An 18,884-nucleotide genomic window follows, 5' to 3' on the forward strand; every position below is an offset into this window, starting at 1 on the left:
ATAGGCTTTACTTCTTTATTTGTCACATAAGTAAAACATTTTACATAATTTTAACATTAATAAAGAATTATTAGGTCGCGGAAAAAGTCTTTTCGCATTATAGTATGTATGAACTTGTAATAAAATCTCTTTGGCTTCAAGAATCACAAATGAGTACACGGTTCATTAGGTTTCTTTCAGTGAGCTCGTGAGGTACACAAATATCGAGCTTTTTTGTGTAGATAAAAGATTTTATTACAAGTTCATACATACTATAATGCGAAAAGACTTTTTCCGCGACCTAATACTAACCTAAACTATGAATAATTAATTAATAAATAAACCTTAAATTAATTAGTTTCAATCTGACTTTAAATATATTATGAAATAACTATAGTATTATGCATTTCTGTACAGTTTTTTTGTTTACAATGTGTGCCAAAATGCATAGGTATTTGGTATTGTAAAAATAATTCGTCTTTCACTCAATGAGTCTCAGTTATTGATACAATGCCAACTAAATATTTTGACAATCTTATTTTTTACATTATTTTGCGTCGTAGTATAATATATCTATCAGTCAAATATTATTGGTCTTTGTGTCCAGTTGCGCTCGCCGGTCGGTAAACGATCCGTGGGTTAAGCAAACCTTGGCGCGGTCATTACATAGATGGGTGACCGGATAGTTGTATTTGAACAAGGCGTCTCCGTGCTTCGGAGGGCACGTAAAAAGTCGGTCCCGGTTGTTGTCTACTAAGATAACAGTCGTTAAGCCATGTCAAAGGCCTTCGGGCTTGAACAACTTTGACACTAGGTTGACCACTAACCATACGACAAGAAGATTGATCTTTACAGATAAACTACTTTAACAAAATATAGTTATTTTTTTTTAGGGTTCCATACCCAAAGGGTAAAACGGGACCCTATTACTAAACCTCCACTGTCCGATTGTCACCAGGCTGTATTTCATAAACCATAATAGCTAGGAAGCTGACATTTTCACAAATTATGTTTTCCGTTGCCGCTATAACAGCAAATACAAAACAAAAACCTAATATTAACCGTTTGACCACCACGGTCGTCTATACTCGACAAATCAGAACGTGCTCAGAACGCTTTCGAGAACAAAAATATAGCGTCGTAAGCACGTTCTGATTTGTCGAGTATAGCCGACCGTGGCGGTCAAAGGGTTAATATTAGTTTTTTTTAAGGGGGGATCCCATACTATAACTTTTTACTATGGAATGGGATAATACTTTTTTTTCAATTTTACCCCGGGAAAAGTATTCATGTGTCCTAAGTCGCACGTCGAAGCTAGTATGTCATAAAGAGTATTGATTACTACGGTACTTCTTTATGTATAGTACTCACATGTCAGACTGTTCGAGTGGCGTGTCGTCTTCCAGCGGTATATCATCTCGCACGCTCTCCTCCGCGGACGCGAGCAGCTGTAACAACACACATATTTATTAACGTTAGCTCTTCTTAGCCTCAAGACTTATGGGACAAATCTTTGTGTGATGAGCACGAGTATATGTTCTGAGCCTGGATGTTCATTTATCTATATAAGTATGTATTTAGAAGTAAATAAGTATGTTTATCAGTTATTTGGTTACAGTACAAGCTCTGCTTAGTTTGGAATCAGATGACCGTGTGTGAGTTGTTCAAAAATATTTATTTATTATTATGGTAGTCTATCACGTGGGAGTTGAACCCACTGAGCTACGGTCGAGGTCAGTAGTGCACTTGCAAAGTCCACTTGTCCAGTGTGGTGGACTCAATGCCTGACCCCTCAATCATTTAAGAGGGAGACTTTTGTCCAGCAGTCTTTTTATTATTATCGTATCAAATTCAACTTCAGGCAATCTCCGATAAATTCTTACAGCTGGGACCGACTTTTTACGTGCCCTCCGAAGCACGGAGAAGCCCAGGTCAAACACCATCAGTCACCCATCTATGTAATGACCGCGCCAAAGTTGCTTAACCCACAGATCGTTTACCGACCAGTGAGCGCAACTGGCTATATGCGTATTTAGCTAGCGGGATGAATTAAATCACCCATCTATGTAATGACCGTGCCTATGGTCGCTTAACTTACAGATCGTTTACCGACCGGTGAGCGCAACTGGCTATGAGCGCCTCAAATTTAATAAAAAAAAACAGATTTATTTCACAAATTACATAACATGGTACTCAATTGTCAATTTTCTTAGTCATTATTTGTACATTTGTAATTTGTGGCTGGACTGGAGTCTAAACTAAGCCGTGGCTTGTATTTTATAGTCAGTAGTTTTGCTAGTGGGTTGAATATTTACCTGCAATATATCCTCATGTCTGATGAGGAAGTGTTCAGGGTCTGGCGTGGACGCGTCAGCGCTCAGCAGCGGCAGCAGGAACTGACCCATGGCGGGCGCTTCAGCCTGGACAACCAATAACAATTTATTAACAAAATATAACATAACTTTACATTTATTAGCCACCTTTCCACACAGCTTGTATCGCACGTTCCTGGTACGGTACAGTATAACGCTTGTGCTCTGAGAGAGCGATGTTGTTCGCGGGCGCGGGGAGGTGAGCGCGGCAACGGCTCTTTGCTTTCTCCTTACACGAGCGATTGTTGTTTCATGCGCGATACAGTGTGTGTGTAAAGTTGGCATGCAAAGTCCTCAACCCGCACTTGGCCAGCGTGTTGGACTTAAGGCCTTACCCCTCCCTCATTACGGGAGGAGACCCTTGCCCAGCAGCAGGACATTATAGTCTAAGATCCGACCGCGTGATTTATACATTCACCTGTTTGATTGATGAAATATAATTTTTATCGATATTCATAACTAAACCAATGCAGATCCGCAAAGGTGGCCATCCAAATTTGGCCGCAATTAATTTTAATTAAAATGTAATTAATTATTTATTGTTGAACAATTACGTTCACTTGTTATTGTTAAAAAACATATTTCATTAGAAAGAAATATACCTGAGATACCAAGAAAGGTCAAGGTGCCATCCCTCACTTGGCCGCAACCTAATGTCAGCCAGGTGTAAACAGGTATAATTTCGTTAAATATATACGTTCATAATGTATTATCATGTTATACATACCAAATTGAAGATTAATTCTTTCCCTACATGATGAGATATAGGTGCCTATGCAAAAATGCCCGCAAATAGTGACTGCCAACGATTAAAGATAAATAAAAGCGAGAGAAACTTAAGATAAACACCGCATGTCGAATAAAGATAGAGCATGCCAGCTGCTTGTCGTTTTCATGCTACTGCACATGCGTCCATAGATAAGACTAAATACCGTACTGAATATTGCAATCACGTGTTTTTGACAGTCTTATGCGCCATGTTGTGTTTTTTCAAGTCCAAAATTATGAAACTTTGTTAATATTAATATTGATATATTTCATTCTTAACGTTATTAAAACGTAAGAATAAAATGAAGAAGTGTTTTTTGTTGTGTTACGAAAAGACTACAAAACTGAACTTCGACAAATTCTTGTACGACACTACTCTACTCCGACAAAATGGCACTCCGATGCGTTTTAATTTAGACAATACTAGAGTTCGATATACCTAGTCTCAGACACTATTGTACACCGACAAACCATTTCTTCGACATAACTTAAATAAGAAACAATGCGACTTCGACGACATACTCCTTCGACAATAATGCTAGGTCGATAGCAGTTAACTTCGAAGTACTCTTCTCAGAAATGTTGTGCTTCGACAATATCGTGAATCGACGTGACACATCTAAGCCACCAATATATATTAAATTTAAAAAAAAATGTATTTTAATGAACTGTTTTTTCAGCATATTATTTTTGAGCAGTGATAGCCGAGTGGTATATAAGTTGACGAAGGTTCGAATCCGAGGCAACACACCAATGACTTTTCGAACTTATGTGTGTATTAGAAATAATTATCACATGCTCCAACGGTGAAACGGTGAAGATAAATCTTATTTCTTTTTAATGAACATAATATAGGCGATGCCTTCATACAAAATACATACATACATGCGATCACTTGCGTGGGAGGTGTCAACTCTAGTATTGTCTAAATTAAAACGCATCGGAGTGCCATTTTGTCGGAGTAGAGTAGTGTCGTACAAGAATTTGTCGAAGTTCAGTTTTGTAGTCTTTTCGTAACACAACAAAAAACACTTCTTCATTTTATTCTTACGTTTTAATAACGTTAAGAATGAAATATATCAATATTAATATTAACAAAGTTTTATAATTTTGGACTTGAAAAAACACAACGTGGCGCATAAGACTGTCAAAAACACGTGATTGCAATATTCAGTACGGTATTTAGTCTTATCTATGGACGCATGTGCAGTAGCATGAAAACGACAAGCAGCTGGCATGCTCTATCTTTATTCGACATGCGGTGTTTATCTTAAGTTTCTCTCGCTTTTATTTATCTTTAATCGTTGGCAGTCACTATTTGCGGGCATTTTTGCATAGGCACCTATATCTCATCATGTAGGGAAAGAATTAATCTTCAATTTGGTATGTATAACATGATAATACATTATGAACGTATATATTTAACGAAATTATACCTGTTTACACCTGGCTGACATTAGGTTGCGGCCAAGTGAGGGATGGCACCTTGACCTTTCTTGGTATCTCAGGTATATTTCTTTCTAATGAAATATATTTTTTAACAATAACAAGTGAACGTAATTGTTCAACAATAAATAATTAATTACATTTTAATTAAAATTAATTGCGGCCAAATTTGGATGGCCACCTTTGCGGATCTGCATTGGTTTAGTTATAAATATCGATAAAAATTATATTTCATCAATCAAACAGGTGAATGTATAAATCACGCGGTCGGATCTCGTACTATTAATGGGTTAAATTATTAAATGTATTATATACTCACGGAAGCCTTGTGTTGGTATCCATTGCAGTCCATGTCTGTGACCGCCGCCGCCTCCTTCATGGAGGAACTGTCCGACGAACCGGCTGCACAAATAACATAACCAGTTTAAACACGTATACAAGCTGGGAAAATAAAGGGCCACGGAGGAAAACTGAAATATTGAAGATACCTTAATTCACTCTTTTCTTATAGTGTCTAAGTGTGTGCACAATACACAGGTACACTCTCTATTACATCACTCTCATAACCCGGTGGGACGGTAGACACGACCAGTGAGAGGTCAGGCGCAGGACTAAATGCTTTTCATGCTCTCCGAGGCACGGAGGTCTTCGAACTCAACCAACTCGGGGCAAATTCTAAGAAATTCTTAACAGAAAATCACAGTCTTTTTGGCCCGACTCAGGATTCGAACCCGAGACGTCTCGCACGGCAGTCGCGACCGCGCCACAGAGGCAGTCAGGTATATACAGAGTGTGGTGTAAATAATGAATAATTCTTTACCAACGCATGGGCGACCACCCGACTGATCTAAAAATTAAAATTTCTCTCTGGCATAAGTATCATAGTTTTTGAAATTTCGGCCAGAACACACAAAATGGCCGAAATATCAAAAACTATGATACTTATGCCAGAGATACATTTTAATTTTTAGATCCACAGCAGTGGCGTAGCGAGCATTGGCGTGACCCCGTATAAAAAAATGTTTGGGAGCCCTTATATTGTTTGGGAGTAAAGATTTTTCACAAAAGAAAATTATATTAAATAATAATAAAAATTATTATTATTATTTCTTTTTCCTTACATACTTTTGGGGGGCCCCGTGGCCCGGGGGCGCCGTATAATTGATACGGCAGATACGGCGGTAGCTACGCCCCTGATCCACAGGCCAAACCTAGTCTAGGATAGTAAGTGACAAAGGCGTATACTCACGGACGTCGTCGAGCTCGGTCCACTGGTCGTCACTGTCGGAGTCGGCGCCCACGTCGGACGCGTCGGAGAGCACCTCCACGCGCCGCACGCGCATGCACACCGCGCGACGAGCCGCCGCGCTGCGACGACGACACATCTGTACCAAGAAAAATAAATTAGTATGTACTAGCTGACCCGCGCAACTTTGCTTGCGTCACATAAGAGAGAATGGGTCATAATATTCCCCGTTTTTGTAACACTGTTACTGGTACTCTGCTCCTATTGGTCGTAGCGTGATGATATATAGCCTATAGCCTTCCTCGATAAATGGGCTATCTAACACTGAAAGATTTTTTCTAATCAGACCAGTAGTTCCTGAGATTAGCGCGTTCAAACAAACAAACAAACTCTTCAGCTTTATAATATTGGTATAGATGCGAAAGTAACTCACTCTGTCTGTCTGTTACTCAATCACGCCTAAACTACTGAACCAATTTGCATGAAATTTGATATGGATATATTTTGATACCCCAGAAAGGACATAGTCTACTTTTTACCCCGGGGAAAATTACGCGGTCCCATGGGAAAATTCAGGTGGCGGACGAAGTCGCGGGTAAAAGCTAGTAATCTATATTATAAAGCTGAAGAGTTTGTTTGTTTGAACGCGCTAATATCAGGATCTACTGGTCCGATTTCAAAAAATATTTCAGTGTTCGATAGTCCACTTATCGTAGAAGGCTACAAAAACGGGGATTTTTTTTTTGTCCCTGTTAACAAGAATAATTTAAAAGCGGTCCCGGACTAAGAAAAGGTTGGGAACTCCTGATCTACACATATTGTTTTTACCGCCCGGCTAGACCGAAAAGCCGAACCGATTTTTTTTAACTTTAATAAATCTCTAGTGTTTATAATTTACCTCTTTTCCTTTAGCGATGGGCCGCCGCCGGGGTGCCCTCTGAGGCCGGGAGTGACGTCTCGGTCGTCCTCCTCGGCCGCCGGACCACGACGACGATGAAGACCCGCTGCCGGAGCCGCGGTGACCCATCTGTGGGACAACACACAAGTACATTAATAACCAATTGATAGGCGCTAGCATTGCCAGTTGCGTTCAGCGGTCGGTAAACGATCTGTGGGTTAAGCAACCCTTGGCGCGGTCAATCTATAGATAGGTGACCGCATAGTGGTATTTGAACTGAGCCCCTTTGCCCTTGTGCTTTGGAAGGCACGTAAAAGTTGATCCCGGTGGTTGTCTACAAAGATAACAGTCCCGAAGGCCTTTGACGTTGCTTAACGACTGTTATCTTAATTGACAACAACCGGGACCTACAATTAACGTGCCCTCCGAAGCACGGAGACGCTCAGTTCAAATGCCACCGCGGTCACCCATCCACTGGCCAACCTCGGCAAGCGTCGCTTAACCTGAAATCTCGATCCGCGCGTTGTTACTTAGCCTCATTGACAATAACTAATATGAAAGTGATTTCAATGCCATTGACCTAAACATTCTGTTGTAAAATGCTGACTCATCCTATGTTTACAAACTAACCACTGTACGCGGTACCGTGTGGACATTTCTAGAGTTGTAACACGTCAAAATTTGCTATACCATGATTCTGAGGTAATTTTAGCGGTAGTTTATTTATTCAATAGGGTTTAAACTCATAATTTTGACTAGTCAAAGTCAAATATGCTTTATTTCATAAACTTTAACAAGTATGCGAAATCGTCATAGTATTTTTTATCTATCACCGTTTCGGAAAAGCTCGTGAGAAGAAACGGCAAGAAACTCACGGCCTGCTCTTTTTAAATGTCAATATATCCATATAACAATGTCAATATTAGTGATTTACTGTTAGGTAATAAGTTTAACCCATTAATGTCCCACTGCTGGGCAAGGGTCTCCACCCGTAATGAGGGAGGGTTTAGGCCTTGAGTCCACCACTCTGGCCAAGTGCGAGTTGGGGACTTAGCATGCCCTTAGTAAATAAATTACTGTGTGCAATGTTTATTGAAAAGAAAGAAAAAACAATACAAAATATAAATAAAAAAGTTAATAAGAAATCTATTGAAAAGATACACTACTGCTAAATGTTACTCAGAAATAGGACATCAATCGAAAACAAAAGTCTTTCTGAAGTCAATGGAAACGCCAGAGGAGATGTCCTAGAAAGACATACACAGATCATATCGGTGATGTCTTGTTAAAAGGTCCGGTGCTACTCGTAACTGGCGCTCCTGTGTGACAACATGTATGTATGTGAATGAGGCAAGGGAAGTTTGTAAGGATCGTACCAAGTGACGTTCTTTGCTCTCTACCACTAAGAGAAAAAGGTGTAATATTATGTATGTATGTGTATATTCAACTAGCTGACCCGCGCAACTTCGCTTGCGTCACATTATTGAGAATGGGTGAAATTTCGGGTTGTAGCGTGATGATATTGTATAGCCTATAGCCTTCCTCGATAAATGGGCTATGTAACATTGAAAGAATTTTACAAATCGGACCAGTAGTTCCTGAGATTAGCGCGTTCAAACAAACAAACAAACAAACAAACAAACTCTCCATCTTTATAATATTAGTATTAGTATAGATGAAGATCATTGAAAACCTGGACTCACTACATAAGTAGAATATAACATTCCAATTGGATTGTTATTTGACTACCTAAATGAACTGTTCAATCAATTTGTCTAAAAAAACCATAAATAGCAGTCAAAATCAAATCATTTATTCATTTAGGTCAAATGCTGACACTTATGATAGTCAATGATACAGAGTCACTTATCCTATCTTATCTTAGGGGCGGGGGTGCCAGTTAATGTCCGGCTGACACTTCGAACATTCCTGATCCTTTGTTTCATCCCCTCCTTTGCTACTCTAGACGTTGGGGGGCAGAGCAAAACTTAGCAGACACTTCTTTATGCCATGAATATGTAAATCTGCATCCCACTTCTGGGCAAAGACCTCTACCTAAGAACCTATCCTGCTATCTCAATTTGGGCCTTGTATGTCTTTAAATATAGTATTTTTTATAGAAAAAGTATCCTATGTGTTAATCTATGTATCAAAGGGACTATCCTGCAATCTCCATTTGAGGCTTGTATGTTTTTAAATTTATAATTATTTCCTAAAGAAAAACTATCATATGTTAATCTATTTTACAAACTTCATTAAAATCTGTCCATCATCTTTAGTTCTTGTTTGAAAGAGTAACAAACATACTTCCTACCATGCATTCTCACAAACTTTCACATTTATAATATTACTAGGATTAAAATGATAAGGAATCTTTACTTTCTTTCTACAACAAGATATTTATTATGATAATGATGTTTATATTGTTATCATATATTAGGATAACAAAGGTATTTACCCTTGACTATTAACTAAATAAGTTGTCATTATCAGTCAAAGAAGTACATACATAAAATCACCTATGTTATACCCATGCAGGCAGAAATGGATGAAATACACCTATGTTTCGCCAATAACAATCTTGTTCTCATACATTAGTATACATAAGAAAAGACCACTGTATAGTTCTAAGCCTGACTCAGCAGTCCCGTGAGCCTGTCTCCTTTACATCAGGGTCCCAACTTGAGCAGGCTGGGAAGGGTGGAGAGTGGCCTCCACACCCTGCTCATGTTGGGACTAAAGTTTCAAAATGAATCAAATATTTCTAGTTATGTATGTATTCATACTGATTCTTCATAAATGAGTAAAGTTACGAAAATAATAAAGACTTAATAAATACACCTCAGCCTAAAACTTAGCATATAACATGATTTTATGTATGTATAATCAAGAACATATTTTGATTGTATATAGGGAGAACTCTAAAACATTCTTTGAAGGCATCCTAAGTCCCTAACAATCACTTAGTCAGCATAGACTCAAGGTCTAACCCCTCCCTCACTACGGGAGGAGACCCTTGCCAAGCAGAGAGACAGTAATGGGTTAGAAAAGAACATTAAGAGAAAAATAAGTAAACTTAAAAATAAGGCTTGCAATATTGTTAAAATCTTTTGTTCACTAAAGCCCACTTGTGTAAACAGTATGAATGAAATGAAATGAAAAGTTTGTTTACAATGCATCAATAATCACTTATAAACAAAACAATGCTTTTTCCTGAAATATTTAGAAGTGTGATAATAGATATCACTTAGGAGAAAGATTTGGCTTATTATCGTTATATATATAATTCTTCTGTAAGTGTGTATGTCACTGAACTTCTTTTAAACGACTGGACCGTATTTGATGAATTTTTTTGTGTGTGTTCAAGAAGATCTGAGAATGGTTTAGATTCACAATTTTGTCTGCTGGACAATGTTTTTTATTAAATTTTTATGGCAAACAACGTTTGCTGGGTCAGCTAGTACATACATAATATCACACCCTTTTCCTATAAGGGGAAGGCAGAGACCAAAGTTTGATACAATCCTTACATACTTCCCTTGGTTCATACATACATCTTATCACACAAGACCACTGGTTCCGAAGTAAATAAATAAATATGTAGTTTTAATCAATACTTCCATTTACTACTAAGACATGAAAGTAAATACCTATATAATTTAAACATATACTAGATATCTATATGTCCTAAATGAAGACAAGTTAATATTATTAATACATAACTTTAGCAAACACTTTACATTTTAAGAAATTTAATAAGTGCTGGGATTTCTTTCCACATTAACAAAGTGTAAGAGAGAAAAATATAGTGTTTCTTAATGATAGCATGTGTTTCAAACCTGTACATTCTTATTTATGTGCATACATAATGTCACTCTCTTTTCCAATAGGGGTAGGCAGAGACCAAAGAATGCCACTTGATACAATCCTTACAAACTTCCCTTGCTTCATTCACATTCATACATCTTGTCATACAGAGTGCCGGTTATTCTTATTTAATTGATAATGTAATGATTTTTATTAAATAAGATATCAGGCTGTCTACATACAGGATTTAACTATAATAAAATTTAGCTAATGATTTTCTTATAACATAAGATATTTTTTTAAAACTACTGATCTTTAGTTTATGGGGAAGTCCCTTCTTTGTTTAGATATTAGATTATGTTAATTAATAGCAATTACTATGAGTAGATGTTTGATTAATGAGAAATAAGTACAGCAGAACTACAACATAATTATCAGTTCACTTTTTAACCCTTTAGACATTAGAAATTTTGAACTAAACCTTATTAATCAATGAGAATATGTACTGAATCAACTAAGTAACTACTAACAGTATGCAAGACCAAATCAGAGCAATGGTATGAAGGACTTATTAGTACCAAACTCTTTTCTATACTGCATATAGAGATATATTATCTATGCACCAAAAAAAGTACAACTAAGATGTATGAAAAAACCACCTGAGGATTGAACTATACACAAATATATACTAAACATCCTCATCTAGACCCAAAACCAGTATGTCTAATAATATCATGAAAATTTTATGAATAAAAATTCATCAAGTAAGGCTAAAACAGGTTTGCACAAACAATTAGTAATCATCAATAGCTAATATAGACGTTTTTTCAATGCATATAATGCAGTGTAATGTACACAAAACATTACGATGTACGCCTTAGATTACCTATGAAGAGTTCAATGACACTTGGGAGTGGATATGATGAAGACTGCAGGCGAGAGCCGTATAAAAACACATAAATGAAAGAGACAGCGAAGTCAGCCATATTGGTACTCACGGCTATTTCGAAGAGTGACGGAAAGTCTTGCTGGGGCTCGCCGTCCGCGAGACCGGCCAGCAGCCCGAGCTCCGCGCTCAGGTCCGCCAGCTCTGCGCCGATTTGGTCCGCCCTGTCCGCGTCCCCGAGCTCGTCTTTCAGGATGTCTCCGATCTCGTCGGAGACTGCTGCCACTGCCGAAGCCACTTCGTCCGAAGGCACTCCCTCTTTGCCCAACCCCTCGCCACCGCCGGCGAAAAGATCAGCACCCTCCGCCGTTCCATTACCACTACGGCCTAAACATTTCTCCATGGAAAACATCATTTAAGAACCGAATAACACAACTCATACGACAAACGTAACATCTAAAGTCACCGCTGGTCCTTTAAGATCACTCGAAAACGATCAACTCGTTAATTAAAAGACTTGAAACCATTTTTTCATCGGCACCAATATATCCCGAAGTTTTTGACAATACCAATATGGCGACGATATTTTTAGGTATTTTGTGACCAGTTTCGAGCGGATAACGTGACATTATTTTTAATGGCAATTTTTGTGACGAGCTTGCAAACAAATTGTTCTGGCTCTTAATAAATTCAGATATTTATTGAATTAATTATATTAATGCTCACCAGATCCTTATTTACTAGACTTCTTTAAAACATGCACCGATTGCAATTCAGTATTTCATGCATATTCGGCAAAAGCATTCAGTATGATCAGACATGCATGATGCACTGTTCTAGAGCTTCGAGAGATCAATATGTTTATTCAATAAGCTGTTCTTTTTTTATATAAATTTATTCCGTTTTATTCTCCTGCGGTAGGCCTTTAAAAGCTCAGTATGGTATGAACATAGACTGCAAATTGCAAAGTACAGAAATGAACTGTACCATTTTTACTGTAAGTAAGTTTGTTCCTTCTATCCAGTGATTTAGCACACTTGCCCCAAGCAAGGCTGAAGATAGCACAAGCATTTTGCATTTATGTGAATGCAATACGGATGGAGAATGTCATACTGTTGTACTCTTTTCATGGCAAACCACAACAAACCACGTACAGGCTTGTCGATATTTGAAATTGCTGGGCAGAGGGCAAAAGCAAAGTAACAGCACGAGTGGCTTCTGAGCGTGACATAATTAGTATTATTTAAATTTCTTTAAATTATCCGGTCTTTTTATTCTTCACCCGGTCTTTTTATACTGTGCGCATGTCAACGTCAAAATTCTATCTAGGTACTCGTCATTTGTCAATATCAGTTCAGTTTCCAATAAATTAGCGCATTTTGTAGCAAGTTTTGACATTGACTTGCGCGCAGTAACAATACAAGCAATCTTGATTAAGTACCATAATTTTAGTTTCTCTAATTTCGTATTTCTTACGTTCGCACCGCCGAATGATTCGATTAGAAACATATCTATAAATCTGTAATACTAATATCGCTTTGAAAGAGGATTCAGAGCAGATGCACTCTTAAAGAAAACAATGTTCTACAGATGCAGTAATTCCCCAAAATAAGTAAATAAGAGCGAAGATAGCGTTCTTATAGGAATCTCAGATCCTGGTGGATCTTTATTATTATTATCAAAACCACATGTCCTTTAAAAAGGTTGTATTGGTTTACGAAACTCCTTTTAGATTTAAAAAAAAACACATTAAGTCGTATGCAGCTTCGAGTGACACGACAAAGTTGCTTGCTATTCAGTAATAGATGGCGCCAAATATGTTCCTACCATTGGTACAAATTATAAATTGCTACCACTATTGGCAACATTTTCGGATACCTGTCATTAAATTGACAGGTAATGACAATTGACAGAAGCCGATTCTGCGCGAAACACCTCAAAGTTATTTTCAAATATATTTATAAAATGTATATCAAAAACTATATTGCAGGTAAAATGCCGCATTGCGATGCACGCTGTAACAAACACGCGATAGTTTAAATAAACCACGACGCTTATTTATTTAGGAATAATGAAATAAAAACAGCTGTTTACCATAAATCTTTTGTAATGTTTTTTTAATCTATAATTAGTGCTGCAAATAGGTCAAAAGTGTGTACCGGAACTGTTGTGTAAAATAGTTTTAATTATTTATAAGCAATGGCTGTACAGAATAAAGTTTTGTATGCCTTTCGAGGATGGATAGCTTTCGTAGCATTTATGGACCTAGGGACCGCTGGCCGGTCTTATATCGAAAGGAGATCGTTTCTCAATAATAATGGGGACGAGCATTTAGACGGTAAGTACTTAAGCTAAGTCAATAAAACTACTGTTTTTGTTATATAAACAATTTCTAATTTACATTTTTATTGTCGTAATATTTAAATTGCTATGAAGTTTCGAGCACGTGAGTTTTGATCAATAAAAAGTACTACACGTGTTTTCTACTGTCTGTATTTAGTCTGTATCTTCCTTTCTGCTAAACTATATACTAGAACAGTGGTTTTGACTGGTCTGGTTTAGAGAATCAATAAGAATCTAATAGGAAAGTGATTGAACATAAAAAAGTAAAATATGAACTCTTTTACATGCCTAAAATTTGTTGTATTCATAGTCCCCAATCTGCACTTGGCCAGTGTGATGAACTCACCCTTGCCCTAACAGTAGGACAGTGATTGGATATTCATCATCATTGATATTTGTAAACCTCTTATCACACAAACTAGCTGACCTGCGCAACTTCGCTTGCGTCACATAAGAGAGAATGGGTCAAAATTTTCCTCGTTTTTGTAACAGCTAGTTTAGATATAAGGAAAGTTTGTAAGGATTGTACCATGTGTCTACCTACTTCTATTGCTTGATTTTATGTATGTATGATTGTAATAAGATGCTGCTAAAGTACCTATAATGCTTTATTTATAGGCTAATGTTTAATAAATGAACACATTGTAATTCCAGGTGACTTCACAATATCTAGAATGTTGGGGATGTACTCTGTGCTCAAAGCATTGGCTCTTATACATTGTACACTGTACATACATTATAGACCGTAAGTATTTATATTATTATTTGTAAATCATTCCTTATGTTGAAATATTAATTGACATGCCTATGTATCCCATATTTGACCATAGTAATCAGTTTTGTTTCACTTTTAAACTTAATATGCTCTTGTGGAGAAATAATTATCACTTGCTGTAACAGTGAAGGAAAACATTTACTATGTTTTCCTTCAGCAAGTACTGTAGTAGTACTACTTGAGTCCACCACGCTGGCCAAGTGCGGGTTGGGGACTTTGCATGCCTTCAATAAATGTCAACAAATTATAGGCATGTAAGGTTTCCTCACGATGTTTTCCTTCACCGTTGGAACAAGTGATAATTATTTCTAATACACACATAACTTGGAAAAGTCATTGGTGTGTTGCCTCGGGTTCGAACCTACGACCACTTGGGTGGGAGGGGCCAACTTAAACCACTCGGCTATCTAATCTAATATAATGTTACAATACCTTTATACTAAAACATATTTTCTATATTTCAGAGTGGTATCAATGGGCTACTGGTCTCTAACGCTCACTATAATATTATATTTCACGGAGGCTTTCTACTTTCATTCGACAGACCTCAATTTTTACGTCGTGTTCCCTTGCGTGTTGAACAGTAAGTAATTCATTTATACTACTACTATCGTATGGTTAGTGGTCAACCTAGTGTCAAAGTTGTTCAAGCCCGAAGACCTTTGACGTGGCTTAACGACTGTTATCTTTGTAGACAACAATCGGGAAAGACTTATTACGTGCCCTCCGAAGCGCGGAGACGCTCAATTCAAATACCACTATGCGGTCACCCATTTATAGAATGACCGCGCCAACTTTATAATATTACTATACTTTTTATTTTTTTTAAAGACAACACCCGCATTTGAATTGCTCTTGTATCGCGAAGACTTTTACAAACATACAAAAAACTGACACAAAGTACAACCAGAGCCTAAACAAATGTTTATGGATCGCACAAATAATTGTCCCCTGTGGCAATCGAACCCACGACCTCCCGACGCATTGATAGCGGCGTGTTAACTTAAATCTCTACCTCCCGGTTTCTGAGGTACATTTAGCGGTAGTTTATCTATCCAATATCGTTTTTTTAATATGGGTTTCAACGCTATTATATAGATAAACTACCGCTAAATGTACTCAGAAACCGGGGGTAAGCCAGACACTACAAAAGTTTTTTTTTTACTTGCCAATAAAAAAAAATATAATTGTATTTTTTTCTTTTCAGTAATAACACTGCTAGGCCTTATATATCTACCTACAAAACTAAAACTGTTCGGCCAAATCCCGGGCACTTCCGGCATGGACAGGGAAGTAGACGATGAAAACACGCAAATATTGCGACAAATGGGCAACTTCCGGCGACGGAAACCTGGCAACACTGTGAAGAACAAACACGTTTGATAGTGTTGCTAGTGCAAAATAATGGCTGTGTAGCTTAGTGCCCTTGTAAGTAACGATTGTGTAATTTGTAAGAAAAATTTTGCGGATAATTTTAACAATATGTTACGCGGTATATTTAACGTTAAGGCATCTTTGCTGGGGATTGTAAAATGATGGGCCGAGTTTTGTTTAAGATTTTTTTTCTTTATCGCCGAAATATTTTTTCCGTGTGGAATCAAATCCGCGACCTTCCGACGCAATCGCACTATCTTCAGTCTAAATTACATGAAGATTGGTTCAGCATATTGCCGAATAACATAAAAGATTTATATTACGGAACTAATGGAAATAATCTGAAATGCTAAAATAAGACAAATTATATAAATTGGACAATTTTAATTAAAAACTAACACAAAACTCAGACAGTTGGCAACACTGTCCAAGTGTTCACAATTATTGCCATACTAAAAAAATATTGTTACAATTATCCGTCACCCCGCGAATTGGTAGACTCGAAAAATTATAAAATTGAGTGTTTAATTTCGAAAGGGCTTATGTCACGTTGAAAATAGCGTAACTTGTGTCGTTTTCGAAATTACGTACTCATAATTTGAAAATTTCTTCTCCTGTGCACTTTTGCAACTGCTAGATAGCACTTTTTAATTAATTTAATATTTCGTGCTAACAAAATTATAGTTAGGAATCCTTGGATTGTTAAATTTAAAAGTAATTTTAACTCCTAAACCTAATAAGTGCAAAATTCACGTTAAAATTTAATTTTAATTAAAAACCCTGATTTACCCCCAGTTTCTGAGGTACATTTAGCGGTAGTTTATCTATTCAATAGCGTTTAAACTCACAAAAAAACGCTATTGAATAGATAAACTACCGCGAAATGTAAAACGCATATTTTATGAAAAACCTTTGATAACAAGACTACGCAAGTCACCAATTGTTTTTAAACAAATATCAGGGTTTTTATTAAATTCACATAATTTTATTTTAAAAACGAATCTCAATTTACTTCTCTCTAATACTACACACATATTCGGTTGCCAGTATTTATCGAACAACAAAACCGACTCGAAGCAATTACTGCACTTGTTCGGCTTGTGACGATCGGGTACCTTCGGGTGCGATCGTCACAATTCGGTTTTTATTCAGTCGTAGCAATGTTGAGCGACATTTTTCACGAACATTCATCTACTAGCCACTTTTACCCACACACTGTATCGCGCATGAAACAACAATCGCTCGTGTAAGGAGAAAGCAAAGAGCCGTTGCCGCGCTCACCTCCCCGCGCCCGCGAACAACATCGCTCTCTCAGAGCACAAGCGTTATACTGTACCGTACTAGGAACGTGCGATACAAGCTGTGTGGGAAGATGGCCATTAATATAGCCCGATTAATGCCGAACCAAATATGTGTGTATCAAAAATTCACCTAAAAATTGACATTTTAATTTTAAAGTTTTAAAAGCTTTGATGATTGTTAATGATGAATGAAAACAGCATTTAAATAAATATTGACAATATTTGAAACATTAATCTTGAGCATTAATAGCCGAGTGGTATAAGTTGGTACCTCCCACGCAAGTGGTCGCAGTTTCAAAACCGAGGCAACACACCAATGACTTTTCCAAGTTATGTGTATTAGAAATAATGATCACTTGTTCCAACGGTGAAGGAAAACATCATGATGCAACCTTGCATGTCAGAGTTGTTTAGAACAGTTCTTGAAGGTATGCAAAGTCCCCAACCCGCACTTGGTCAGTGTGGTGGACTCAAGGCCTAACCCCTCCCTCATTACGGGAGGAGACCCTTGCCCAGCAGTGGGACATTAATGGGTTAAGTTGCCTGTTATGCTGTGTAGGCCGAGATCTTTCATACACGTTTCGTGATTATCAGTGTTAGTCCCATGTAATAAATAGGTATCGACAGTATCGAGTCGAAAATCATATTGGATTGGTTCCAACAAATGTCAAATCGTAGTTTTATATTTCAAACTAACGCGTGATTAAACACTGGTTTGAAATGAAAATAATCTACATCAAACAATCTTAATAGTTTCATTTTAAACCAGCGTTCAATCAGACGCAACTTAAAACTACGATTTAACATTTGTTCGAACCAATCGGTTCTGATTATCGACATGCCAAAGCTACTATTGTAAGTCGCAGTGGCAGGTGCTGCCTGCAGTTTGCAGTCATTTGCAGTCGATGCAGTTATTAAAAGAACCTCATTAACTCAAGATTACTGTCACAAATTAAATATTTTCCTATACCTACCGCCTTACAAACTCACTGATCGCTTTCATATAGATGTTATTATTGTTTTTTATTGAAACTTAATGTTTTACATAAATATAATAGCAATCACGCGCGGCTCTGCTCCTGTTTAAAAAGGAATTATGCCGATGTAAGCCGCTTAAAAAACATTTTCGAAAATATTAGATCGGGGAAAAGTCTTTTCGCATTGAACTTGTAATAAAATCTTTTCTCTACACAAAAAAGCTCGATATTTGGGTACCTCACGAGCTCACTGAAAGAAACCTAATGAACCGTGTACTTATTTGTGATTCTTGAAGCCAAAGAGATGTTATTACAAGTTCATACATACTATAATGCGAAAAGACTTTTCCCCGACCTAATATGATCTATGTACCAAATATTTAACAACTTTTAGCACAAAATTTCTTGTCACTTATGTTGAAACTCAAAAATATATTTCTCAAATTATACACTAGACTCCCATATGCCCGCGATTTCGTCCGGGTAAAAAGATTACAGATTTAAAAATAAGAAATTCAGTGCGTCAAATGCGTTAATTGGTATCATCTATTTACCATATTTAATCAAATTCAATTTACCATTTTGGCGTGTTTGACAATTTTTTTTGCATTCTTAATATTAGTGTAGATTAAGTTTCAATAAATACTACATGAGGAGGACTAATATTCTTCCAATAAGAACACCAGTTGACGCGAAGTAATATATTTACTTT

General features: G+C 37.2%; 2 protein-coding genes across 2 annotated transcripts in view; one reads left to right on the plus strand and one right to left on the minus strand.

Annotated features, from left to right (window-relative positions):
• LOC142985630 (uncharacterized) overlaps positions 1-12,015 on the minus strand; it is a 56,094-nt gene extending 44,079 nt beyond the window's left edge. The window contains exons 1-6 of the mRNA XM_076133915.1: positions 11,515-12,015; positions 6,710-6,838; positions 5,815-5,950; positions 4,885-4,967; positions 2,295-2,399; positions 1,351-1,427 (exon numbers count right to left, since the gene is read on the minus strand). Coding sequence (XP_075990030.1) covers positions 1,351-1,427; positions 2,295-2,399; positions 4,885-4,967; positions 5,815-5,950; positions 6,710-6,838; positions 11,515-11,817 — 833 coding nt within the window. The 5' untranslated portion in view covers positions 11,818-12,015. The remainder of the gene's footprint in view (positions 1-1,350; positions 1,428-2,294; positions 2,400-4,884; positions 4,968-5,814; positions 5,951-6,709; positions 6,839-11,514) is intronic.
• A 1,308-nt stretch (positions 12,016-13,323) lies between these two features.
• LOC142985471 (uncharacterized) lies at positions 13,324-18,590 on the plus strand. Its single transcript, XM_076133668.1, has 4 exons — positions 13,324-13,740; positions 14,400-14,490; positions 14,985-15,103; positions 15,728-18,590. The coding sequence occupies exons 1-4, from the start codon at positions 13,602-13,604 to the stop codon at positions 15,901-15,903; spliced, it is 525 nt and encodes a 174-aa protein (XP_075989783.1). The 5' UTR covers positions 13,324-13,601; the 3' UTR covers positions 15,904-18,590.
• Positions 18,591-18,884: the final 294 nt, after the last annotated feature.

This window comes from Anticarsia gemmatalis, chromosome 30, assembly GCF_050436995.1.
Source record: "Anticarsia gemmatalis isolate Benzon Research Colony breed Stoneville strain chromosome 30, ilAntGemm2 primary, whole genome shotgun sequence".
In the NCBI taxonomy this organism is placed as follows: domain Eukaryota; kingdom Metazoa; phylum Arthropoda; class Insecta; order Lepidoptera; family Erebidae; genus Anticarsia; species Anticarsia gemmatalis.